The sequence below is a fragment of the Cherax quadricarinatus genome, chromosome 4 (assembly GCF_038502225.1).
Source record: "Cherax quadricarinatus isolate ZL_2023a chromosome 4, ASM3850222v1, whole genome shotgun sequence".
In the NCBI taxonomy this organism is placed as follows: Eukaryota; Metazoa; Arthropoda; class Malacostraca; order Decapoda; family Parastacidae; genus Cherax; species Cherax quadricarinatus.
In genome coordinates, this window is record NC_091295.1 from 26041489 (window position 1) to 26068890 (window position 27402).

Sequence of the window (27402 nt, forward strand, 5' to 3'; positions counted from 1 at the left end):
CTCCATACCTGAAAGTCATCCTGGGCATGTATGATCTCAGATGGAGTGATGTTCTGGAGAAGGCACACAGAGTGAAGTTGCTGCTTTCGCCCGTCTTGTGGCATAAAAGCTTGTTTCGCGCTGTCCGAAGTGATCCAAGTGTGGTATTTTGACAATATTGGCCTTGTATATGGCCAGCAAGGGCCACCTACATCCCTCTCCTCGGCGTTGAAGGCTCTGCTGAAATGACAGATCCATCCAGATGGTCCAGGCTAGTAGATGACGTCTTGCTCTGTTCTCATTTGTCAAGCAGTCGAGATGAGAGGGGGGACAGGCAACCAAGAAAGGAGCATACTCTCTCTCTTTTCTTCTTCTCTCTCTCTTTTCTTCTCTCTCTCTTTTCTTCTCTCTCTCTTTTCTTCTCTCTTTTCTTCTCTCTCTCTTTTCTTCTCTCTCTTTTCTTCTCTCTCTTTTCTTCTCTCTCTCTCTCTTTTCTTCTCTCTCTCTCTCTTTTCTTCTCTCTTTTCTTCTCTCTTTTCTTCTCTCTTCTTCTCTCTCTCTTCTCTCTCTCTCTCCATCTTCTTCTCTCTCTCTCTTCTTCTCTCTCTCTCTTCTTCTCTCTCTTCTTCTCTCTCTTCTTCTTATCTCTCTCTCTCTCTCTTCTTCTCTCTCTTCTTCTCTCTCTCTCTCTCCTCTCTCTCTCTTCTTCTCCTCTCTCTCTCTTCTTCTCCTCTCTCTCTCTTCTTCTCCTCTCTCTCTCTTCTCCTCCTCTCTCTCTCTTCTCCTCTCTCTCTCTCTCTTCTCTTCTCTCTCTTCTCTCTCTCTCTTCTCTCTCTCTCTCTTCTCTCTCTCTCTCTTCTTCTCTCTCCCCCCCCCACAGGCACGCTACTTCCTAGGTAGGGGAAAGGGTACCAGGGTCCATCCCATTCCGTTGAGGTTCTTGGCGGTGGCGTAGTTTGCCGTGGAATCTGGATTGCCTGGGGATGTCCGGTATCCCGGAGGGTGGCTTTGGGTGTCTCTCGTGTGACGGGTGTATCTCTGGAAGCCACCTTTCGGATTCCGGGGGTGGTGGCCGAAGGAGGTATGCTTTGTGGCGGATTTCCGGCCGCCCTCTCTTTTGTCTACCGAGGTAGCTCGGCAGATGTGAGGTTGCTATCCCGGATTGCCGGTTTACTGGCATGATGGGTAGGGTATGGCACGGGTTCCATGCTGCATCTGCGGTGCTGAGGTCCTCTTGGGCGTGGAGGGAGATTTCTGGCCCTTTCATTTCTCCTAGGAACTATCCCTCCCCGGTCCCCCCTTTTTTTTATTCTTTTTTTATTTTTATTTTCTTTTCTTCTTTCTTTTTTTTTCTTAAAAACAAAACCATGACAGCCCTAGTCCATGAACCTGCTACCCCCGGGCCCCTTCTTGATACCGCACCCCGTTCTGACCCTGCCTCGTCTTTGGACCACTCTTCGGACACTCCTCATGCCTCTGTACCTCTTGCCGGTGCTGTTTCCTCACCCGCTTCAGGTACTGAGGCCTCGACTGACTCCTTCAATTTATCTGACCTTCGCTCTCCTCTGACTATGCTTCCGGCCTCCTCTACAGTGCGGGGTACTGGATCGGGCCGAATTGCTCCACGCCGGACCAACTCCCCTGGTCCCACGCCAAACGCCAACGACAATTACCTGCTGATGATACTTCTCCACCTTCTCTTCTTCTCAGAAACGATCGACACGCCCTTCACTACCTTTCCACGCTCAGTTTCAGACTGCACAATGGACTAAATTCTTCACTTTACGACCGACTTCCTCTACTGCCTATCTTTCTGACCACAGTATTGGCAAGGCACTCCTACGCCATGTTGGTAAAGATATTTCTTTTCATGCTCTTAAGAGCGGTACGCGCATCATCATCGTACAGAATGCTACCCAGGCTCATGAGCTTTCTCGTCTTTCCCATATCGATACTGTTCCTGTCACTATTGAAAAACATCATTCCCTCAATTCTTGTAGTGGTACCGTCATTCTGCCCCATACCATAGTTCAACAAAATTTCCAGACATGTGGCACTGACATTCTTGAACAGCTGGAACTCCAAGATCTCCCAATCCTCAAGGTAGACACTTACGTTCTTCCTGCCCGTGGGCGGAGACGATACCCTAGCAATGTGGCTCGTTTAACTTTTGACAGCCGTGAACTCCCATCCTCAGTTTATGTAGCAGGACATCGGTTACAAGTTCGAAAGGTGATCCCTACACCACAACAGTGTAGAAATTGCTGACGATTTGGCCATCCAGCGAAATATTGCAGATCTATCGCCGAATGCCCAGTCTGTGGTGCCGATGACCATTCTAATACGTCTTGCAATCGACCTCCCTCTTGCCTTAATTGTCATGAGGCTCACCCTTCGTACTCTCGCCGTTGTCAAGTCTACTTAAACAAGCGGGAAATCCGTTACCTCAAAGAGGCAGAAGGTCTCCCTTATGCCATGGCAGTTTCTCATCTCCGCCTCCAAGGGAGACTACCTCGTGTTTCTTATTCCCGTGTTTCAAAACGTCCCTCCACTTCTGGTATCCCATCTTCTGCACCCACCTCTGTGGTTACCTCTCCTATAGTCACTCCTGTATCTAATTCTTTTGCTGTCCTCGGCTCAGACGTCCCTACTTCAACGCCTCAGTCTGATCTCGCTTCTTCGTGTTCTCTCTCACAAGCCTCAGTAGCGACGAGATCTCGTATGACACCTCCTCCCAATCGTCCCTCTACTTCTCAAAAGTCAAAAAAAGGTTCGTTAACACCTCCTACCCATCTTCCACCTCCTCATTTTACCTTCCCTGTGTCTGTACCTGGTTCTCCCCCTCTCACTGGCTCTGTTACAAGTGTAGAGGTTCACCCTCCTCCTCGTACTGTACCTTTCTCCCCTGTTCCCTCCCAAGTTTCTGCCTCTTCTGTCCCCATCCACGCTTCTCCAGTTCCCTCCACCCTTTCGCCCCCACCTACCTTGGTAGAGTCCAATACAGTTCCAATCTTTACTCATCCTCCCCCTACCATTTCCAATATTGTCTCCCATACGACATCTCTGAATTCTGAAACACTTGAAGCAATCTCTGAATATATTGCAGAGACCAAACCATCAATGGACACTGATCCACCCTCCGCTCCTTCTCTCTCCTCTGCTCCATCTGCGCAACTCCTTTCTTCACAGCGCACCATTCCTTCACTGCTTGAACGTTTTCCACTGCCTCCGCATGTGGACTTTTCTAACCCCTCTAGTTCGTAGGAACCCTTACCTGCGGATTTCAGGTATCTTTATCATTGCCAATCATGGCCTATTTACAGTGGAATATACGCGGCCTCAGGGGTAATCGGGGTGAGCTTCAGATGTTACTCTCCCAGTTTTTCCCTGTTGGTGTTTGCTTACAGGAACCAAAATTACACTCTGCTGTTATCTCTCCCATCTCAGGCTATAATTTATTGTATTCTTCAGATCCTTTTCCTGATGGGACCTTTAATGAAAGTGGCCTTCTTCTACGCACTGATATTCCGTACCATCAGCTATTTGTTCGTACTTCGCTGCATTACACAGCAGCCCGTATCCACTTGCATAGGTGGTATACGCTCTGTTCTTTATATCTCTCTCCTTCTCAGGCATTATCTATTCTGGATATTGCCTTTCTTGTTTCGTCATTACTGCCACCGATTCTGTTATTTGGAGATTTTAATGCCCACCATTTCCTCTGGGGGGGTCTCACTGTGATTCCCGTGGCATTCAGTTAGAGGCTTTTCTTGCCACCCACCCCCTCCATGTTTTAAATACAGGTACTCACACCCATTTTGATCCTTGGACTCACACTCTCTCTTGCATCGATCTCTCAGTCTGCTCTTCCTCCGCCGCATTAGACTTCACTTGGTCTGTTCTCCCGGACTTACATGACAGCGATCATTTCCCAATCATTCTTACTTCCCCTTCATATTCACCACCTCTTCGCATCCCACGCTGGCAATTTGATCAGGCAAACTGGAACCTTTACTCACACCTAACTGTTTTTAGAGAGGTTCCTTCTTCATCCTCCATCGATGAGCTTTTACACCTCTTCTCGTCCTCCGTTTTAACCGCAGCTTCTCATTCTATACCCCAAACTTCGGGCAGGCATTCTCAGAAATGCGTGCCTTGGTGGTCTCCTGCTTGTGCTCGTGCAGTACGTTCGAAACGCGCTGCAAGGGGCAGGTACCGGTACAATAGAACCACAGAGAGACTTCTCGATTTTAAGCAGAAGCGTGCGATCACTTGCCGTGTCATCCGTGACGCTAAACGCACTTGCTGGCGAGATTATGTCTCCACCATCACCTCTGCTTCCTCTATGAGTGCAGTCTGGAAAAAAGTACGAAAACTGAGTGGTAAATATTCTCCTGACCCGGCTCCTGTTCTGCGGGTTGCCGGTGTTGATATAGCAAACCCACTAGATGTTGCCAATGAAATTGGCAATCATCTGGTCCGTATTTCTCAGGGACTCCATCTATGCCCCTCATTTCTTTCCTCAAAGTTTGCCAGAGAGTTAGCACCCTTGGACTTTTCTTCTCTCAGAGAAGAACAGTATAATGTGCCTTTTACACTTCAAGAACTGGAAGCAACACTCTCAGCTTGCCGATCATCGGCAGCTGGGCCCGACGACATTCATATTCGTATGCTACAACATTTACATCAGTCAGCCCTTGCAGTCCTATTACGCCTTTACAATCTTATTTGGTCACAAGGAGTTCTTCCACAGCTGTGGAAATCCGCCATTGTTCTCCCTTTCCGCAAACCAGGCACTACGGGACATGAAACCTCCCACTATCATCCCATTGCTCTTACCAGTGCAGTTTGCAAAGTGATGGAACGCCTAGTAAATAGTCGTTTAGTGTGGTATTTAGAGACACACAACAGTCTCTCCACTCGTCAATATGGCTTTCGTAAGGGACGTTCTACCATAGACCCCTTACCACGCTTGGATACGTATGTTCGTAATGCCTTTGTGAATAACCACTCAGTTATTGCCATATTTTTTGACCTTGAGAAGGCATATGACACAACTTGGAGGTATAATATTTTAGCCCAAGCCCACTCCTTTGGCCTTCGAGGCAATCTACCATCCTTCCTTAAGAACTTTTTAACTGACAGGCATTTCCGTGTTCGGGTTAATAATGTGCTCTCCCCGGACTTTATCCAAGCTGAAGGTGTCCCCCAGGGATGTGTTCTCAGCACAACACTTTTTCTCCTTGCTATTAATGATTTGGCCTCTAGTCTTCCATCAAATATTTGGTCATCACTCTATGTTGATGACTTCGCTATTGCCTGTGCAGGCGCTGACTGTCACCTCATTACAGTTTCTCTCCAGCATGCAGTCGACCGTGTTTCCAATTGGGCCACCACACGTGGGTTTAAATTTTCCAGCACTAAAACCCACCAAATTACTTTCACTAGACACTCTGTCATCTCAGATCATCCTTTGTACCTCTATGGCTCCCGTATCCCTGAACGTGATACAGTCAAGTTTCTGGGCCTCGTCTTTGATCGTAGGTTATCCTGGAAACCTCACATTACCTCTCTGAAGGCAACTTGTCACAGCCGGCTGAACCTTCTTAAAACCCTTGCTCATCTTTCATGGGGAGCCGATCGTCGAACCCTCCTTTGCCTACATTCCACCCTTATTTTATCGAAACTTGATTATGGTGACCAGATCTATTCAGCGGCATCTCCTGCTACTCTCTCTAGCCTTAACCCCATTCATCACCAAGGATTACGTTTATGCCTTGATGCTTTTCGCTCTTCCCCTGTCGAGAGGCTCTATGCAGAAGCGAATGTTCCATCCTTATCCGATCGCCGTGATGCCCATTGCCTTCGCTACTATGTACGCTCTCATGATCTCCGCAATCCTTCCATTTATAGAATGGTCACTGATATTAGTAGACATTCTTTATTTGTTCGCCGCCCCTGTTTACTCCGTCCCTTCTCTCTTCGCCTTCATTCGCTCTTGTCTTCTCTTCAATTACCACCACCTTTCTATGTTCATGTAGCATCTCACTTTTCCCTACCCCCCTGGGAAGTTCCAGCTGTTCGAGTCTGTTCTTTCTCTCTCCCTTGCTCGAAAGCCCAACTATCTACGGTCGCTTCCCGCTCTCTTTTTCTTGACCACTTTCACTCTCATTCTCATGCCATTGCTGTGTACACAGATGGCTCTAAGTCTTCTGACGGCGTAGGATTCGCAGCAGAGTTTCCGGACAGCGTCGTACGAGGGCATTTACTATCTTCGGCTAGTATTTTTACTGCTGAATTGTATGCCATCCTTGCAGCACTTATCCGTATTGCATCTATGCCTGTGTCATCATTTGTGGTAGTCTCAGACTCCCTTAGTGCTTTACAGGCTATACAGAAATTTGATACACCTCACCCCTTAGTCCTCCGTATCCAACTTTGGCTACGCCACATCTTTACCAAGCATAAAGATATTGTGTTTTGTTGGGCCCCTGGTCATGTTGACGTACAGGGCAATGAACAGGCAGACACTGCTGCGCGGTCAGCAGTACATGACCTACCAGTTTCATATAGAGGTATTTCATTTACGGACTATTTTGCTGCAATATCTTCCCATCTTCACACCCGTTGGCAACACCGTTGGTCTACTATGCTCAGCAACAAACTTCAATCTATTAAACCAAGTATAGGTTACTGGCCGTCTTCTTATCACCAGTGTCGAGGTTGGGAGACTACTCTCTCCCGTCTTTGCATTGGCCATACTCGTCTTACTCATGGAGAGGCGCCCTGCTCCTCTCTGTGAGAATTGCCAAGCTCCATTATCAGTCAGCCACATTCTGTTGGACTGCCCACTTTATCAACGAGCATGCAGAATTTACCTCCGTCGTCATCTTCGCTCCGCTGCTCTCTCTTTACCTTCCCTTCTCGCTGATGGACCCACCTTTCATCCGGACTCTCTCATTGACTTTTTGACAACAACTGACTGACTTCACAAATTCTAATACCTTCAGCCCTTTCTACTTCAATCTCTTGCTACCCTCTACCCCCGTACTATCCCCTGCCCCACTGTTTTCTGTAACCTACTGATCATCCCTCCTCCCTTCTGCCATCCAATACCCTCGCTTCCTTCCCTACCCTGCAGCGCTGTATAGCCCTTGTTGCTTAGCGCTTCTTTTTGATTATAATAATAATAATCTGTGTTCAGCCTTACAAAACCTGGTTTATGCAGTTTTTTGTATGTTCTTTGCTATGTGGAGACAATGACACTAAAGGAAAATTACTGTACATGCTTTGGCTACATGGGATATAAAAACAAAAAGATATAGTTTGTGTATGTGGTAATAGTGGATGTATGTAGAACTGAATTATGAAAACTTTATCAAGCAAAAATTAGTTAAAATTACATTTAAAATATATTGGCAGTTGGAGAGAGATGTTGTGTATCTTAATACGTATATGCTTCTAAACTTGTATTCTAAGCACCTCTGCAAAAACAGTGATTATGTGTGAGTGAGGTGAAAGTGTTGAATGATGAAAGTATTTTCTTTTTGGGAATTTTCTTTCTTTTTGGGTCACCCTGCCTTGGTGGGAGATGGCCGACTTGTTAAAAAAAAAATATAATGTAAGTTGAAACAGTGAAAGGTGGGTGTAGGGTGGTTAGGATGTTTAATTCAAGTGGGATTAGTTTTAAGTCTGGCTAACCAGTTTCCCTGAATCCCTTCATACATGAAGGGATTCAACAACATATCTGTACTTAATAAAGGATTAGTGGAATAGGATTCTCATAAATAGTATATTGTACATATACATTTATTGATTCATTTTGTGCTTCATGAATTAGACAAAGATACCATTTTAAATCTGCTAATATAATTATTTTGCAACAGCTTGATTAATTTCAGCGTTCTTTTAAAATTTAATATATACATTTGCAGGGTGCTTGTACTTGATTTATCAGGGCAACTGGCCAAATTATACGATGACATATTTCCTTGGATCCAGCAACTGAAAAATAGCAGTGCACCTGGGTTGGCCACTCAAGGTTCTATTCCTTTAAAGCTTTCAGATTACCTGCAAGAGTATTGTGGCTCATTAAATGAGAAGAGCAGTACCATGTTTACCAAGTGAGTATTGAATAGTAGTTCTTGCTATTGATTCCCTGTTTATAAATTTTTATTAATGTGAAATAGTATAGAGAAAGCATTGAATATGGTTATACTGTATTCTGTATTTTAATACAGTGGACCCCCGTATAACGATTACCTCCGAATGCGACCAGTTATGTAAGTGTATTTATGTAAGTGCGTTTGTACGTGTATGTTTGGGGGTCTGAAATGGACTAATCTACTTCACAACATTCCTTATGGGAATTAATTCGGTCAGTACTGGCACCTGAACCTACTTTAGGAGTGAAAAAATGTCGTTAACCGGGGGTCCACTGTATTCTTCTTTCAACACACCGGCCGTATCCCACCGAGGCGGGGTGGCCCAAAAGGAAAAACGAAAGTTTCTCCTTTTACATTTTTTTTTTTTTTTTATTATCACACTGGCCGATTCCCACCAAGGCAGGGTGGCCCGAAAAAGAAAAACTTTCACCATCATTCACTCCATCACTGTCTTGCCAGAAGGGTGCTTTACACTACAGTTTTTAAACTGCAACATTAACACCCCTCCTTCAGAGTGCAGGCACTGTACTTCCCATCTCCAGGACTCAAGTCCGGCCTGCCGGTTTCCCTGAACCCCTTCATAAGTGTTACTTTGCTCACACTCCAACAGCACGTCAAGTATTAAAAACCATTTGTCTCCATTCACTCCTATCAAACACGCTCACGCATGCCTGCTGGAAGTCCAAGCCCCTCGCACACAAAACCTCCTTTACCCCCTCTCTCCAACCTTTCCTAGGCCGACCCCTACCCCGCCTTCCTTCCACTACAGACTGATACACTCTTGAAGTCATTCTGTTTTGCTCCATTCTCTCTACATGTCCGAACCACCTCAACAACCCTTCCTCAGCCCTCTGGACAACAGTTTTGGTAATCCCGCACCTCCTCCTAACTTCCAAACTACGAATTCTCTGCATTATATTCACACCACACATTGCTCTCAGACATGACATCTCCACTGCCTCCAGCCTTCTCCTCGCTGCAACATTCATCACCCATGCTTCACACCCATTTAGTAATATATATAGGAGAAGGGGTTACTAGGTTAGTCGCCTCTTACAACACGCATGGCTTATGGAGGAAGAATTCTGTTCCACCTCCCCATGGAGGTATTTTAATATACATACAATATATAATTTGTGCATATCACTGATTTAGCAAGTATTTTCTAAGCCAGCATTAATCTTCACTTAAAAAAAAAAAATTCTTTACACTTCTTTCACTTTTATTCCTTTCATCTCATTTGACCAAAAACAATAATTGAGTGGTAGTTTTACAAATTAAAAATAATTCCCTAAAGAAAATTAGTTTGCTATCTATATTATGCATCCCATGTCCATCTTGTGGACAGTAGTCACATGATTACAGTGGTGTATAATAAATTCAGGGACTGACCCCCCTCTCCCCTCACACACAAAAAACTAATGTTTACTTTTTTTTACACTAGAAAATAGCCTGTGTAGCATTTAATGTGCTGCTTATTATCATGTGAGGCAGCCATTTATGTCAGTTTTGTTCCATTACTCATTTTAAAAAATTAAGTGTAATATCTGTGAATAAGAGGCAACTAAAATGCCAGGAGCAAAGGTCTAGTAACCACTTCTTCTGTATAAATTACTAAATGTAAAAAGACAACTTCTGTTTGTTTTTTTGGGTCACCCTACCTCGGTAGGAAACAGCTGGTTAAAAAAAAAAAAAGCTGTAAATAAATTAATGTACAGTATTCATTGACATACCATTTTATGCTTTCATATTTTGAATTGTTTTGAGAGTATATAAAGGATTATCCCAAGAAATTTTTGTGCAATAATGCAACTCTATTCTTTTCACAGATATGGTACTGGAGATGGAAGTTTTTCATGGGAAATAAACATCTTCACAGAGGATGACAACAGAGATAAGACAAGCTCCTGTTTATTAGAACTGCCAGACAGTAAGACAGCCATTGGAGAAGTTACAGAAAGAGTAGAGTCCTCTAAACAATCTAAAAGACCCTTAGTAATGGAGAACAATGAAGAAGACTCCAAGACTCTTGTCTCATTAGTGTCTGTTGAAGATATTGGAGTGTGTGTAACTGCTACTAAGAAAATTTTGAAGCACTCGAGTGGTATTAGTAATGATACCAAGAAACGAAAGAAATGTGCTGAAAGCTGGGACGTCTGTAAAACTGGAACTGTAGTAAGTTGTGGGAATACTAGAAGGGATAAACTTTTAAGTGTTAATGTAGAAAGAAGTATGTCAGGGTTGAAAAGAGAGAGGGAAGCTAAAGTGTTGGGAAGTAATAAAAAAAGTAAGAATATAATGGAACCTCACTGTGTGTTACATATGAATAGTGACTCAGAAGTTTCTTCTAAGTTCTTAAAACATTATCAGAGTGTCAGTCAACATGTAAAGCAAATTGATTCAATTGAGGCTATGAGTTGCTTCTTATTATCTGAAAGAAAAAGAAGATGCAACAAAGATAATAAGTTGATTTCTTCACTTTTAAAGGATGATGACTGGGTCATTTTTCATAAGTTCATAAAAAGAAGAATAAGAAAGATTGAGGAATTAAGAAATAATGACTATTCTGCATGTGAAAATTTTGAAGTGAAACTATTACAAAAGACAAAAACTAGACTAAAATTTTGGCTGTTGTTCCCACAGCTGAAAGGTAAAAAGCCTAGAAACTGGAAATGTATGCTGTATGATATAAGGAATAAGAAAAAATAACCATAATTGTTGAAACTATATAAATTTTTAACCTGCTAAATTAATCTTAATTTTTAACAAGCACCTTGTATAGTAATTGATTGAAAAATTCTAATAAAATATTTTTATAGTTGAGGAAGTATATTTCCTGGATAGTGTCACTGTGTATTGGTGTTGACTTCTGGAGTGCAATACTTACCAGGAATGCTGCTTTTTATCCAGGCTTTAAATTACATAGCTCTTCCTAACCTGAAGTTCTAAAACAAGTATTCTTTTAAAAAAATTTATTTTGCTCGATATACAGGTGAGTAAAAGAATGTGTTTGTCTTTTGTATCTTTAAAAAAATTCATTCTCAAATTCGTTACAAATAAACTAAATCCACTTGAATGGTGAAGGACATGTCAGTGGTTCTGCTTTGTCTTCTTGGTAAATCATGCACAGCCTCCATTCTGTCTGAGCTGGAGATTAGGCCAGTAAAAGACCTGAATGTTCAGTGTTGAATATTTTTAAGATCTTAGATATGACGTTTGAACCCTCATATGTTTAGTTAAAGTACACCTACTTGTTCAACACCAGCCACCTCCATTAGTATGGAAGCTATCTCCATTAGTATCTACTATCAGACACCTATTATCTTGAAATAATACATTATACAGGTAGGGAAGTTTTCATTGCATTTGTGGATTTAGAAAAGGCATGTGATAGGGTGGATAGGGAAGGAATGCGGCAGATGTTGCAAGTGTATGGAATAGGTAGTAAGTTACTTAAATTCTGTAAAGATTTTTTTTTTTTTTTTTTTATAGGATGGTGAGGCTCAGGGTAGTGTGTGTAAGAGAGACGGAGATTACTTTCCAGTAAAAGTAGGCCTTAGACAGGAATGTGTAATATCACCATAGTTATTTTTTTTTTTTTTTTATCATCACACTGGCCAATTCCCACCAAGGCAGGGTGGCCCGAAAAAGAAAAACTTTCACCATCATTCACTCCATCACTGTCTTGCCAGAAGGGTGCTTTACACTACAGTTTTTAAACTGCAACATTAACACCCCTCCTTCAGAGTGCAGGCACTGTACTTCCCATCTCCAGGACTCAAGTCCGGCCTGCCGGTTTCCCTGAACCCCTTCATAAATGTTACTTTGCTCACACTCCAACAGCACGTCAAGTATTTAAAACCATTTGTCTCCATTCACTCCTATCAAACACGCTCACGCATGCCTGCTGGAAGTCCAAGCCCCTCGCACACAAAACCTCCTTTACCCCCTCCCTCCAACCTTTCCTAGGCCGACCCCTACCCCGCCTTCCTTCCACCATAGTTATTAAACATATTTATAGATGGGGTTGTAAAAGTAAATGTTAGGGTGTTGGGGAGAGGGGTGGGAGTAAATTATGGGGAATCAAATACAAAATGGGAGTTGACACAATTACTTTTTGCTGATGATACTGTGCTTTTCGGAGATTCTAAAGAGAAGTTGCAAAGGTTAGTGGACGAGTTTGGGAGTATGTGTAAAGGAAGAAAGTTAAAAGTGAACATAGATGAGAGTAAGGTGATGAGGGTATCAAACAAGTTAGGTAAAGATAAATTGGATATCACATTGGAGGGAGGGGGTATGGAAGAAATGAATGTGTTCAGATATTTGGGAGTAGACTTGTCAGCAGATGGGTTTATGAAGGACAAGGTTAACCATAGAACTCATGAAGGAAAAAAGGTGAGTGGTACATTGAGGTATCTGTGGAGACAAAAGATGTTATAGTGTTGGTACCACAATACGAGAGTATAGTGGTACCAACATTTATATGGGTGTGAAGCATGGGTTGTAAATGCTGCAGAAAGGAGGCTGGAGGCAGTGTAGATGTGTCTAAGAGCAATGTGTGTTGTAAATATTATGCAGAGAATTCATAGTGTGGAAATTAGGAGGAGGTGTGGAGTCACTAAAAGTATTAGTCAAGCGGGCTGAAGAGGGGTTGTTAAGGTGGTTTGATGATTTAGAGAGAATGGAACAAAGTAGGGAGGGGGTAAAGGAGGTTTTGTGGGTGAGGGGCTTGGATTTCCAGCAAGCGTGCATGAGCATATTAGATAGGAGTGAATGGAGACAAATGGTTTTTGGGACCTGACGAGATGTTGGAATGTGAGCAGGGTAATATTTTGTGAAGGGATTAACCCTTAAACGGTCCAAACATATACACATCCTCTCGCGTAGCGCCCCAAATGTATATATACGTTTCATTTGTCATTCATTCAACATTGGCATGATAGGCCTGAGTCGGCTAGACATGAGAGAATGGGTGTGCGCACTCAAGTGTACGCCATATGAAAAAAAATTGGGGACACTTGGGTAACATGTGCTCTTTTTTCCTATAAAAAAAAAACTATTTTTGTTTTCTCAAAATATTCGGGGTGCTACGCGAGAGAACGTTTACATACGTTTGGACTGTTTAAGGGATAAGGGAAACTGGTTAGCTGGACTTGCGTCCTGGAAGTGGGAAGTACAATGCCTGCACTTTAACCCTTTGACTGTCGCGGCTGTATATATACGTCTTACGAGGTACCGTGTTTGACGTATATATACTCATAAATTCTAGCGGCTTCAAATCAAGCAGGAGAAAGCTGGTAGGCCCACATGTGAGAGAATGGGTCTGTGTGGTCAGTGTGCACCATATAAAAAAAATCCTGGAGCATGCAGTGCATAATGAGAAGAAAAAACTCCGTCCGTTTTTTTTAATTAAAATGCCGACTTTGTGGTCTATTTTCGTATAGTATTTATTGTTGTATTCTCGTTTTCTTGGTCTCATTTGATAGAATGGAAAACATATTATAGAAATAGAGGTGATTTTGATTGATTTTACTATAAAAAGAACCTAGAAATGGAGCTGAAAGTTGGGGAAATGTTTGATTTTTGCCAATGTTCAAAAGTAAACAAATGATGCCATTGTCCAATAAATGTCCAACTAGCCATTCTCATATGCAGTCATGAATGGGTTGATGTTATTTATACAATTATTACAGTATTGCAGTAGTCTGCATAATAGTAAGTCTTCTATTTTTTGTTTGAATAAAAATTCAAAATAGAAAGCAAGAGTAATATTAGAGGGGCCTGGAGACATGACTGATGAGCAAAGAAAATGTTATTTTAGAGCCAGGAATGTCTGCATTGTTCATTCTGGACCTTATTTTGAAATTGTCATATTTTTTAGTTTTCGTGAAATTGACCAAATTGCAAATTTCTGACCACATTATTAGGTAGTTGAAATCGGTAAATGGGCAGTTTCTTGTACTCAGTTGATAGAAAAAATAGAGTTCTAAAGAAATAGCTATGAGTTTGGGCGACTGGAATAATGGAATTAGCTGAAAATAGTTCTCAAAGTGGGCGAAATCGCCGATTTGTAAACAGCGCCGAGGTCGCTAACTTCGCGAGAGCATAATTCCGTCAGTTTTCCATCAAATTTCGTTTTTTTTTTTTTTTGGTGTCATTACAATCGGGAAAAGATTCTCTATCATTTCATAAGAATTTTTTTTTTTTAAATTTTGCGACACCAGGAGACACCTCAGGATTGGGGGTTGCGACAGTCAAAGGGTTAAAGGAGTGGTTTGGAATATTGGCACTTTTGAGGGACGTCTAAGCTGTCGTATCTGAGCGCCTCTGCAAAGACAGTGATTATGTATGAGTGATGGTGAAAGTGTTTAATGATGATGAAAGTTTTTTTTCTTTTTGGGTCACCCTGCCTCAGTGGGAAATGGCTGACGTGTTAAAAACAATTATTTTAATTGTGAAATAATTAAATTGTGAAATAAATTAAATTAAATTAATTGTGAAATAATTAAAATAATTATCTTCAAATTTTTGCACTTCCATGGAATAATTGAGCATAAACAAACTTTTGCTCGTAAAATAAAAAAAGGAAGACCAGTAGCCTGCTGTTATGGCACCACATGTATACACACACAGTAGTGCTAAGCACAGCAAGTTGAAGGGAGCCAGGTAATAGTGACATCAATTTAAAGATGCATTATATGGCAGTCACTTGAGTCTGCCAAAAAAAAAAAAAAAAAGCATGAAAAATCCTTCTCGGTATGACTAAATCCAACAGCTCATGCAGCTGGATTTAGATACCAAAACTGCTACAGTTTTGGTATCTGAATCAAAACACAAGCTATAGTGATTGTTCATACCAAATACAGTGGACCCCCGAGTTTCATGATTAATCCGTTACAGAGAGTCTGCCGAAAGTTGAAATACACGAAATTTGAAACCGTTTTCCCCATAAGAAATAATGTAAATCCAATTAATCCATTCCAGACACCCAAAAGTATTGGCAAAAATTATTTTTTTTATAGATTAAATATAAATTTACATACAGAAAAGAATGAGAAATCAAGTATATAAAACAATAATAACATCACACTTACCTTTATTGAAGACTCTTGTTGGTGTATGGAACATAAGAAAACAGGAACTGCAGCAGACCTGTTGGCCCATTCTAGGCAGGTCCTTCACAAACCATCCCACTAACAATATTGCCCAACCCAATTTTCAATGCTCCCCAAGCAATAAGCTTTGATAGTTCTATTCACTCATGCACAAGTCCCACTCAGATCAAATTGTGTGTGGGGGGAGTACCCTGGCTGGTTTGTGTGGGGAAGTACCCTGGCTGGTTTGTGTGGGGAAGTACCCTGGCTGGTTTGTATGGGGAAGTACCCTGGCTGGTTTGTGTGGGGAAGTACCCTGACTGGTTTGTAGGGACGTACCCTGGCTGGTTTGTAGGGAAGTACCCTGGCTGGTGTACATAAGAAAGCAGGAACACTGCAGCAGACCTTTTGGCCCACACTAGGCAGGGCCTTCACAAACCATCTCACTAACAGAATATTTGCCCAACCCAATTTTCAGTGCTCCCCAAGCAATAAGCTTTGATAGTCCTATTCACTCATGTGCAAGTCCCACTCAAATCAAATTGTGTGTGGGGGAAGTACCCTGGCTGGTTTGTGTAGGGAAGTACCCTGGCTGGTGTGTGGGGAAGTACCCTGGCTGGTGTGTTCTTTCTTGAATTCTATCACATTTCTCACCTTCTTTACCAAAGGGCTGGCACTAGGAACTTTCTTTTGGCTCATGGTGGCTTATTTAGCAGTTGAAAGCACAAAAAACAATGGATTATTACAAAATATAATGCCACACTGACTCTCTGAATGGTGTGTGGGAGCCTTTGTGTATGCCTGGCTGCATTCCGTAAGTTGAAACGAAGCACAAGGCTCATGAAACTCGGGTCCACTGTACTGTATTTAATAAAAAAATTCACTTATAATAATTATTTATTAATATTTTACTGGGGGGGAGGGGGGTTGCATATTAAGCCTGTAGATGTCACAGTGCTTGGGGAAATGGGAAGCATTCAGGATTGATCCTAGAGAGGGAAGGTCATATGGCATGGGAGGCAGATGTGCAGATGAGCACAGGTAGGGGTTAGTGGAGGAAGGAAAGTATGCAAGAATAAAATTGAAATCAAAGTTGGTGCAATAAGTTTGTTAAAATGTCAGAGTCTGGGTGAAAGGTGGTACTCAGAATGTCAGGGCAAGTGTGTTGGGGTGATAGTTTGTTCAAATGTCAGAGTCTGGGTCAAAGGCAGTACTCAGAAAGGCTGTCAGGGCAAGTGTGTTGGGGGGGGGGGAGACATCAGAAGTGAATCCTGTGAGCTTGCTGATGATGGCATAGAGCCCTGCCACTTACAGAAGCATTGCCTATATGCCTTTTTTTTTTTTTTTTTTTTTTATTTTTATATTTTATATAATTTTTATGTTCTGATAATTACAGTTTATAGTGGTTCTTGTCATTTCATAACCAATCTTTGTTCTGACACTAATATTAGGTACTGAAACTACTCAAATTGTCACAAACACACTGACAGATGGACATTTACACCTGCCTTGGTCATTTACTATTGTCTAGGAATATATACAAAGTATTTATAGGTCGAAGCAGTGTTTTGGATACTTTTTTTTTTATTTTTTTATTATTATCACACTGTCTCCACAGACTCCTAAGTGCACCACTCACTCTTTTTCCCTCATCAATTCTATGATTCACCTCATCTTTCATAGACCCATCCGCTGACACGTCCACTCCCAAATATCTGAATACGTTCACCTCCTCCATACTCTCTCCCTCCAATCTGATATTCAATCTTTCATCACCTAATCTTTTTGTTATCCTCATAACCTTACTCTTTCCTGTATTCACCTTTAATTTTCTTCTTTTGCACACCCTACCAAATTCATCCACCAATCTCTGCAGCTTCTCTTCAGAATCTCCCAAGAGCACAGTGTCATCAGCAAAGAGCAGCTGTGACAACTCCCACCCTGTGTGTGATTCTTTATCTTTTAACTCCACGCCTCTTGCCAAGACCCTCGCATTTACTTCTCTTACAACCCCATCTATAAATATATTAAACAACCACGGTGACATCACACATCCTTGTCTAAGGCCTACTTTTACTGGGAAAAAATTTCCCTCTTTTCTACATACTCTACATACTGGGAGTATATAATAATAAGTTCCCTTGAAGCATGATGTAAGAACAATTGTCAGTCCACTGCTGATAATGCAGTGATAAGATAAGTGGTGACATTTGATGAGCCCAAGTGAGTGTGCATTGATAAGATGAGATAAGGGGTGACATTTGATGAGGTCTGTCTGCTTGTCTTTCTTTCAGTTTCTGCTTTCTCTCTCTCTCTGAGAGAGAGCCACTGAACCAACAGGTGTTTTTTTTTTTTTTTTTTTTTTTTTTTTTTTTTTCTCAACAAGTCGGCCGTCTCCAACAGGTATTCTTACCATTATATTTACAAGCACAGTATAGCACTTTGGTTTTGGGTTATCCTAGGTAATTTACACTATGTATAATTGTATTTATGTGTACCTTTGAGACAGAGAGAGACATAGATATAAACAGAGAGAGAACCAGCCAGCCAGACTGCCAAACACTTATTACACATTACAGAATTGTTTCTCTTTACTTAGGGCATAGGTTATAAGACATTCTGAAAGGGCGTTCACAAATGTTGCACATGGGTTATTATCGAGGTTTTTGATATTTCCTCGACCACTTGTGGCCACATCCACCTCAAAGTCAATAAACTTGGGGTCAGCATCACTTTCCTCTTAACCCATAAACTGTCCAAACGTACATATACGTTCTTACCGCTAGTGCCTCAAGCATATACGTATAAACATTTTATTTTTCCTGCCTTCAAATTTGGCATGATTGGCCTGAGATGCCTTGTCAGCATAGAATGGGTCTTAACACTTAGTGTGCACTGTATTAAAAAATCTGGGACCACTTAGTACCTTGTGGGAGCACCAGCTAGAGCAAACAGCATGGCAAACACCTGGAATTCACTGATTTCATGTAGTATTAACTCTCCCATTTTAAGAGGAAAGTGATTTGACCCCGAGTTTAGTGGCTTTGAGGTGGATGTGGCCATAAGTGGTCGAGGAAATATAAAAAAAACTCGATATCCCGTGTGCAATATTTGTGCAACACTCTTTCAGAATGTCTTATAACCTATGCCGTAAGTAAAGAGAAACAATTCTGGAACGTAATACTTGTTCAGCAGACTGGCTGATTGGCTGACTGGCCAGCTGCGTGGCTGGCCGGGCTCTATCTCTGTTTATGTGTGTCTATCTTTGTCTCTGTCTCTCTGTCTGTTTCTGTCTATCTCTTTCTATCTGTCTGTCTATCTCTTTCTCACAGGTACACATAAATACAAGTATACATATGTAAATTACCTAGGTTAACCCAAAAAATCCAGACAAAGTGCTATACTCTGCTTGAAGATACGAGTAAACATGATGACGCAGTCTTGTGGCTCTCGCTGAGACAGAGAGCTAGACAGATAGACAGGGAGCTTGACAGACAGACAGACATGTTTGTGTACCAGCGAAAACAAAGCGAGGGCCGAAGCTTATCAAATGTCACCTCTAATCTTATCAAATCTTATCACTGCACCCTCGCGAATGCTCATCAAATGTCAGCTCTTATCTAATGTTATCTTATCATGTCACTGTCGGGTGGACTGAGGCTTGTTTTACATGCTTCAAGGAAAGAAGAAGAAAAATCTTTTTTCTTCTTCTTTTATACTCCCACATGTCCAAAACATTGCTGGGACATATAAAATTTCAGTACCTAATACTAGTGTCAGAACAAAGATTGGTTATGAAATGACAAGAACTACTATAAATTGTAATTATCAGAACAGAAAAATTATATAAAATAATATGAAAGAGAAAAAAAAAAGGTAAGGTATATCGGCAACACTTCTGCAAGCGGCAGGACTGGAGGTTGCCGTCAGGTAAGCATCTAGTGCCAACTTTTCAGCCTCATATCTTTGTAAGTACTGACCCTAATTTTTTTTTTATCCTATAACACTTAGAAAAATGTGCTCTTTATTTCCATAAAAAAAAATTATTTTTCAAAATATTTGGGGCACTGGGATAGTGAGCGTATGTATACGTTTGGACCGTTTATGGGTTAAAAAGGGAGTCCCCTCAAGGGAGGTTCTTGATGCTGGTGAGGGGCTCTTGATCTAGAGAATTAGATATGTGCTTCAGTTCTCTGAATCGAGCCTGAATACCTTCCACATGTGCTGTATAATCCTATGGGTTTAGTGCTTTCCTGTGATATAATAAAAGGGGAGTGTTAATATGACAGCGAATCCCTGGCGTTTGCTGCGCTGTTTTCTCTAGCTGGCGCTCCCACAAGGTATTAAGTGGTCCCAGATTTTTTTAATACTGCACGAGTGTTAAGACCCATTCTATGCTGACCAGGCATCTCAGGCCAATCGTGCCAAATTTGGAGACAGGGAAAATAAAACATATATACATATATACGTTTTGGACTGTTTAGGGGTTAAAGAGCCAATCTATCGTGATTTGGTAGATTAACAGCGAGACCTGACAATCCATGCAGATTATTATTATTATTATTATAATCAAAAAGAAGCGCTAAGCCACAAGGACTATACACCACTGCAGGGCAGGAAGAAAGCGAGGGCATCAGGTGGCAAAAGGGAGATGGATGAGTAATAGGTTACGGATAACAGCGGGGTAGTGGATGGTGAAAGGGGAAAGGGCAGCAAGAGACTGAACTAGAAAGGGCTGAGGGGAGTGCGAAAAGTATCATCAGAGTTTGTGGAGTAAATCAGTCGTCAAGAAGTCAATGAGAGAGTCAGGATTAAAGGAGGGTCCATCAGCAAGAAGGGAAGGTAAAGAGAGAGTAGTAGAACGAAGACGACGTTGGAGGTAAATTTTGCGTGCTCGTTGATAAAGAGGGCAGTCTAACAGAATGTGGCTAATCGATACTGGAACTTGACACTGCTCACAGAGAGGAACAGGGTGCCTCTCCATGAGATACCCATGAGTAAGATGAGTGTGGCCAATGCGAAGGCGGGAGAGAGTGGTCTCCCAACCTCGGCACTGATGACAAGAAGACGGCCAGTAGCCTATGCTCGGTTTAATACAATGAAGTTTGTTACCGAGCAGAGTTGACCAACGTTGTTGCCAACGGGTGCGAAGGTGGGTAGCTATTGCAGCAAAATAGTCCAGAAATGGAACACCTCTTTAGGAAATTGGTAGGTCATGTACTGCTGACCGCGCAGCAGTGTCTGCCTGTTCATTGCCCTGTACGTCGACATGACCAGGGACCCAACAAAAAACATTATCTTTATGTTTGGTAGAGATACGGCATAGCCGAAGTTGGATACAGAGAACTAGGGGGTGAGATGTATCAAATTTTCGTATAGCCTGTAGAGCACTAAGGGAGTCTGAGACTACCACAAATGATGACACAGGCATAGATGCGATACGAATAAGTGCTGTAAGAATGGCGTACAATTCAGCAGTAAAAATGCTAGCCGAAGATAGTAAATGCCCCCGCACGACGCTGTCCGGAAACACTGCTGCGAATCCGACGCCGTCTGAAGACTTAGAGCCATCTGTGTACACAGCGGTGGCATGAGAATGGGAGTGGAAGTGATCAAGAAAAAGAGAGCGGGAAGCCACCATAGGCAGTTGAGCTTTCGAGCAAGGGAGTGAGAAAGAACAGACCCGAACAGCTGGAACTTCCCAGGGGGGTAGGGAAAAGTGAGATGCTACATGAACATATAAAGGTGGTAACTGAAGGGAAGACGAGTGAATGTAGGCGAAGAGAAAAGGGATGGAGCAAACAGGGGCGGCGAACGAATAAAGAATGTCTACTAATATTGGTGACCATTCTATAAATGGAAGGATTGTGGAGATCGTGAGAGCGTACATAGTAGCGAAGGCAATGGGCATCACGGCGATCCGACAAGGATGGAACATTCGCTTCTGCATAGAGGCTCTCAACAGGGGAAGAGCGAAAAGCACCAAGGCACAAATGTAATCCTTGGTGATGGATAGAGTTAAGGCTAGAGAGAGTAGCAGGAGAGGCCACGGAATAAATCTGGTCACCATAATTGAGTTTCGATAAAACGAGGGCTGAATGTAGGCGAAGCAGAGTTCGACGATCAGCTCCCCAGGAAAGATGAGCAAGGGTTTTAAGAAGGTTTAGCCGGCTGTGACAAGTTGCCTTCAGAGAGGTAATGTGAGATTTCCAGGATAACCTACGGTCAAAGACCTCTTCAAGGGGGGCTCCTTGGCGTGGTGAAGAGGCTCTTGGTCTGAGGAATTAGACCTATCGGTCTTCTTCCTCAGACCGAACCTAATTACCCCCCAATCTCCCCTCCCCTATCCCATCCTCCCCATCCTCCCCTTTTTCCTTTCCTCCTCCTCCTCCCCACTCCTCCCTTTTGCCCTTCCTCTTTTTGTCCTTTGGGATTTCTCCCACAGGCGCGCTAGTTCCTAGGTAGGAGAAAGGACACCGGGGTCCATCCCATTCCGTTGAGGTTTCTTGGCGGTGGCGTAGTTTGCCGTGGAATCTGGATTGCCTAGGGATGTCCCGATCCCTCTCCGGTATCCCGGAGTAGCTTTGGGTGTCTTTTGGGCGACGGGTGTAGCTCTGGAAGCCACCTTTCGGATTCCGGGGGTGGTGGCTGAAGGAGGTATGCTTTGTGGCGGATATCCGGCCGCCCTCTCTTTTGTCCACCGAGGTAGCTCGGCAGATGTGAGGTTGCTATCCCAGATTGCTGGTTTACTGGCATGAAGGGTAGGGTATGGCACGGGTTCCATGCTGCATCTGCGCTACTAGCGGTGTCGAGTCCTCTTGGGCGCGGAGGGAGATTTCTGGCCCTTTCATCCCTCCTAGGAACTATCCCTCCCCGGTCCCCCCTTTTTTTTTCTTTTTTTTATTTTTATTTTCTTTTCTTCTTTCTTTTTTTTTCTTAAAAACAAAAAGAAAGAAGTAACCTAACCATGGCAGCCCTAGTCCATGAACCTGGTACCCCGGGCCCCTTCTTGATACCGCACCCCGTTCTGACCCCGCCTCGTCTTTGGACCACTCTTCAGACATTCCTCATGCCTCTGTACCTATTGCCGGTGCTGTTTCCTCACCCGCTTCAGGTACTGAGGCCTCGACTGACTCCTTCGATTTATCAGACCTTCGCTCTCCTCTGACTATGCTTCCGGCCTCTCCCTCTACGGTGCGGCAATTTTCAAATCGCCGACCCGTTCCACGTCGGACCAACTCTGGTCCCACGCCTAAACGTCAACGACAATTACCTGCTGATGATACTTCTCCACCTTCACCTTCTCGTTCTTCTCAGAAACGATCGACACGTCCTTCACTACCTTTCCACGCTCAGTTTCAGACTGAACAGTGGACTAAATTCTTCACTTTACGACCAACTTCCTCTACTGCCTATCTTTCTGACCATAGTATTGGCAAGGCACTCCTACGCCATGTTGGTAAAGATATTTCTTTTCATGCTCTTAAGAGCGGTACGCGCATCATTACCGTACAGAATGCTACCCAGGCTCGTGAGCTCTCTCGTCTTACCCATATAGATACTGTTCCTGTCACCCTTGAAAAACATCATTCCCTCAATTCTTGTAGTGGTACCGTTATTCTGCCCCATACCATAGTTCAACAAAATTTCCAGACATGTGGCACCGACATTCTAGAACAGCTGGAACTCCAAGATCTCCCAATCCTCAAGGTAGACACTTACATTCTTCCTGCCCGTGGGCGGAGACGATACCCTAGCAATGTGGCTCGTTTAACTTTTGACAGCCGAGAACTCCCATCCTCCGTTTATATAGCAGGACATCGGTTACAAGTTCGAAAGGTGATCCCTACACCACAACAGTGTAGAAATTGCTGGCGATTTGGCCATCCAGCGAAATATTGCAGATCTATCGCCGAATGCCCAGTCTGTGGTGCCGATGACCATTCTAATACGTCTTGCAATCGATCTCCCTCTTGCCTTAACTGTCATGAGGCTCACCCTTCGTACTCTCGCCGTTGTCAGGTCTATTTAAACGAGCGGGAAATCCGTTACCTCAAAGAGACAGAAGGTCTCCCTTATGCCATGGCAGTTTCTCATCTCCGCCTCCAAGGGAGACTCCCACGTGTTTCTTATTCCCGTGTTTCAAAACGTCCCCCCACTTCTGGTATCCCATCTTCTACACCCACCTCTGTGGTTACCTCTCCCATAATCACTCCTGTATCTAATCCTTTTGCTGTCCTCGGCTCAGACGTCCCTACTTCAACGCCTCAGTCTAATCTCGCTTCTTCGAGTTCTCTCTTACAAGCCTCAGTATCGACGAGACCTCGTACGACACCTCTTCCCAATCGTCCCTCTACTTCTCAAAAGTCAAAAAAAGGTCCGGTAACACCTCCTACCCATCTTCCACCTCCTCATTTTACCCTCCCTGTCTCTGTCCCTAGTTCTTCCCCTCTCACTGGCTCAGTTACAAGTGCAGAGGTTCACCCTCCTCCTCGTAATGTACCTTCCTCCCCTGTTCCCTCCCAAGTTTCTTCCTCTTCTGCCACCTCCCAGGTTCCTGTCTCTTCTGTCCCCTGCCACGCTTCTCCAGTTCCCTCCACCCTTTCGCCCCCCCCTACCTTGGTACAGTCCGATACAGTTCCAATCTTTACTCATCCTCCCCCTACCATTCCCAATATTGTCTCCCATACGACATCTCTGAATTCCGAAACACTTGAAGCAATCTCTGAATATATTGCAGAGACCAAACCATCAATGGACACTGATCCACCTTCCGCTCTTCCTCTCTCCTCTGCTCCATCTGCGCAACTCCTTTCTTCACAGCGCACCGTTCCTTCGCTGCTTGAACATTTTCCACTGCCTCCGCATGTGGACTTTTCTAACCCTTCTAGTCCGTAGGAACCCTTACCTGCGGATTTCAAGTATCTTTATCATTGCCAATCATGGCCTTTTTACAGTGGAATATACGCGGCCTCAGGGGTAATCGGGGTGAGCTTCAGATGTTACTCTCCCAGTTTGCCCCTGTTGGTGTTTGCTTACAGGAACCAAAATTACACTCTGCTGTTATTTCTCACATCTCAGGCTATAATTTATTGTATTCTTCAGATCCTTTTCCTGATGGGACCTTTAATGAAAGTGCCCTTCTTCTCCGCACTGATATTCCGTACCATCAGCTATTTGTTCATACTTCGCTGCATTACACAGCAGCCCGTATCCACTTACATAGGTGGTATACGCTCTGTTCTTTATATCTCTCTCCTTCTCGGGCATTATCTATTCCGGATTTTGCCTTCCTTGTTTCGTCATTACCGCCACCGATTCTGTTACTTGGTGATTTTAATGCCCACCATTTCCTCTGGGGAGGGTCTCACTGTGATTCCCGTGGAATTCAGTTAGAGGCTTTTCTTGCCACCCACCCCCTCCATGTTTTAAATACAGGTACTCACACCCATTTTGATCCTCGGACTCATACTCTCTCTTGCATCGATCTCTCAGTTTGCTCTTCCTCCGCCGCATTAGACTTTACTTGGTCTGTTCTCCCGGACTTACATGACAGTGATCATTTCCCAATCATTCTTACTTCCCCTTCATATTCGCCACCTCTTCGCACCCCACGCTGGCAATTTAATCGGGCAAATTGGAACCTTTACTCACACCTGACTGTTTTTAAAGAGGTTCCTTCTTCGTCCTCCATCGATGAGCTTTTACACCTCTTCTCGTCCTCCGTTTTCACCGCAGCTTCTCATTCTATACCCCAAACTTCGGGCAGGCATTCTCAGAAATGCGTGCCATGGTGGTCTCCTGCTTGTGCTCGTGCAGTACGTTTGAAACGCGCTGCATGGGGCAGGTACCGGTACAATAGAACCACAGAGCGACTCCTTGATTTTAAACAGAAGCGTGCGATCGCTCGCCGTGTCATCCGTGACGCTAAACGCACTTGCTGGCGAGATTATGTCTCCACCATCACCTCTGCTTCCTCTATGAGTGCAGTCTGGAAAAAAGTACGAAAACTGAGTGGTAAATATTCTCCTGACCCGGCTCCTGTTCTGCGGGTTGCCGGTGTTGATATAGCAAACCCACTAGATGTTGCCAATGAAATTGGCAATCATCTGGTCCGTATTTCTCAGGGACTCCATCTATGCCCCTCATTTCTTTCCTCAAAGTCTGCCAGAGAGTTAGCACCCTTGGACTTTTCTTCTCTCAGAGAAGAACAGTATAATGTGCCTTTTACACTTCAAGAACTGGAGGCAACACTCTCAGCTTGTCGATCATCGGCAGCTGGGCCCGACGACATTCATATTCGTATGCTACAACATTTACATCAGTCAGCCCTTGCAGTCCTATTACACCTTTACAATCTTATTTGGTCACAAGGAGTTCTTCCACAGCTGTGGAAATCCGCCATTGTTCTCCCTTTCCGCAAACCAGGCACTACGGGACATGAAACCTCCCACTATCGTCCCATTGCTCTTACCAGTGCAGTTTGCAAAGTAATGGAACGTCTAGTAAATAGACGTTTAGTGTGGTATTTAGAGACACACAACAGTCTCTCCACTCGTCAATATGGCTTTCGTAAGGGACGTTCTACCATAGACCCCTTACTGCGCTTGGATACGTATGTTCGTAATGCCTTTGCGAATAACCACTCAGTTATTGCCATATTTTTTGACCTTGAGAAGGCATATGACACAACTTGGAGGTATAATATTTTAGCCCAAGCCCACTCCTTAGGCCTTCGAGGCAATCTACCATCCTTCCTTAAGAACTTTTTAACTGACAGGCATTTCCGTGTTCGGGTTAATAATGTGCTCTCCCCGGACTTTGTCCAAGCTGAAGGTGTCCCCCAGGGATGTGTTCTGAGCACAACACTTTTTCTCCTTGCTATTAATGATTTGGCCTCTAGTCTTCCATCAAATATTTGGTCATCACTCTATGTTGATGACTTCGCTATTGCCTGTGCAGGCGCTGACTGTCACCTCCTTACAGTTTCTCTCCAGCATGCAGTCGACCGTGTTTCCAATTGGGCCACCACACATGGGTTTAAATTTTCCAGCACTAAAACCCACCAAATCACTTTCACTAGACGCTCTGTCATCTCTGATCATCCTTTGTACCTCTATGGCTCACGTATCCCTGAACGTGATACAGTCAAGTTTCTGGGCCTCCTCTTTGATCGTAGGTTATCCTGGAAACCTCACATTACCTCTCTGAAGGCAACTTGTCACAGCCGGCTGAACCTTCTTAAAACCCTTGCTCATCTTTCGTGGGGAGCTGATCGTCGAACCCTCCTTCACCTACATTCCACCCTTATTTTATCGAAACTTGATTATGGTGACCAGATCTATTCAGCGGCATCTCCTGCTACTCTCTCTAGCCTTAACCCCATTCATCACCAAGGATTACGTTTATGCCTTGGTGCTTTTCGCTCTTCCCCTGTCGAAAGCCTCTATGCAGAAGCGAACGTTCCATCCTTATCCGATCGCCGTGATGCCCATTGCCTGCGCTACTATGTACGCTCTCATGATCTCCGCAATCCTTCCATTTATAGAATGGTCACTGATATTAGTAGACATTCTTTATTTGTTCGCCGCCCCTGCTTACTCCGTCCCTTCTCTCTTCGCCTTCATTCGCTCTTGTCTTCTCTTCAACTACCACCTTTCTATGTACATGTAGCATCTCACTTTTCCCTACCCCCCTGGGAGGTCCCAGCTGTTCGAGTCTGTTCTTTCTCCCTCCCTTGCTCGAAAGCCCAACTGTCTACGGTCGCTTCCCGCTCTCTTTTTCTTGACCACTTTCACTCTCATTCTCATGCCATTGCTGTGTACACAGATGGCTCTAAGTCTTCTGACGGCGTAGGATTCGCAGCAGTGTTTCCGGACAGCGTCGTACAAGGGCATTTACTATCTTCAGCTAGTATTTTTACTGCTGAATTATATGCCATCCTTACAGCACTTATCCGTATTGCATCTATGCCTGTGTCATCATTTGTGGTTGTCTCAGACTCCCTTAGTGCTTTACAGGCTATACAAAAATTTGATACACCTCACCCCTTAGTCCTCCGTATCCAACTTTGGCTACGCCGCATCTTTACTAAGCATAAAGATATTGTTTTTTGTTGGGTCCCTGGTCATGTTGACGTACAGGGCAATGAACAGGCAGACACT

The 27402-nt window shown here is 43.6% G+C and overlaps 2 protein-coding genes across 3 annotated transcripts in view; one reads left to right on the top strand and one right to left on the bottom strand.

Annotated features, from left to right (window-relative positions):
- The window catches only part of LOC128684154 (uncharacterized), a 94130-nt gene extending 82796 nt beyond the window's left edge, over positions 1–11334 (top strand). For both annotated transcript variants that reach the window (XM_070095343.1, XM_070095349.1), the window contains exons 5-6: positions 7914–8102; positions 9974–11334. In XM_070095343.1, coding sequence (XP_069951444.1) covers positions 7914–8102; positions 9974–10853 — 1069 coding nt within the window. In that variant the 3' untranslated portion in view covers positions 10854–11334. The remainder of the gene's footprint in view (positions 1–7913; positions 8103–9973) is intronic.
- LOC128684152 (zinc finger protein 271-like) overlaps positions 1–27402 on the bottom strand; it is a 79803-nt gene that overhangs the window by 37426 nt on the left and 14975 nt on the right. The gene's annotated exons all lie outside the window — the stretch shown is intronic.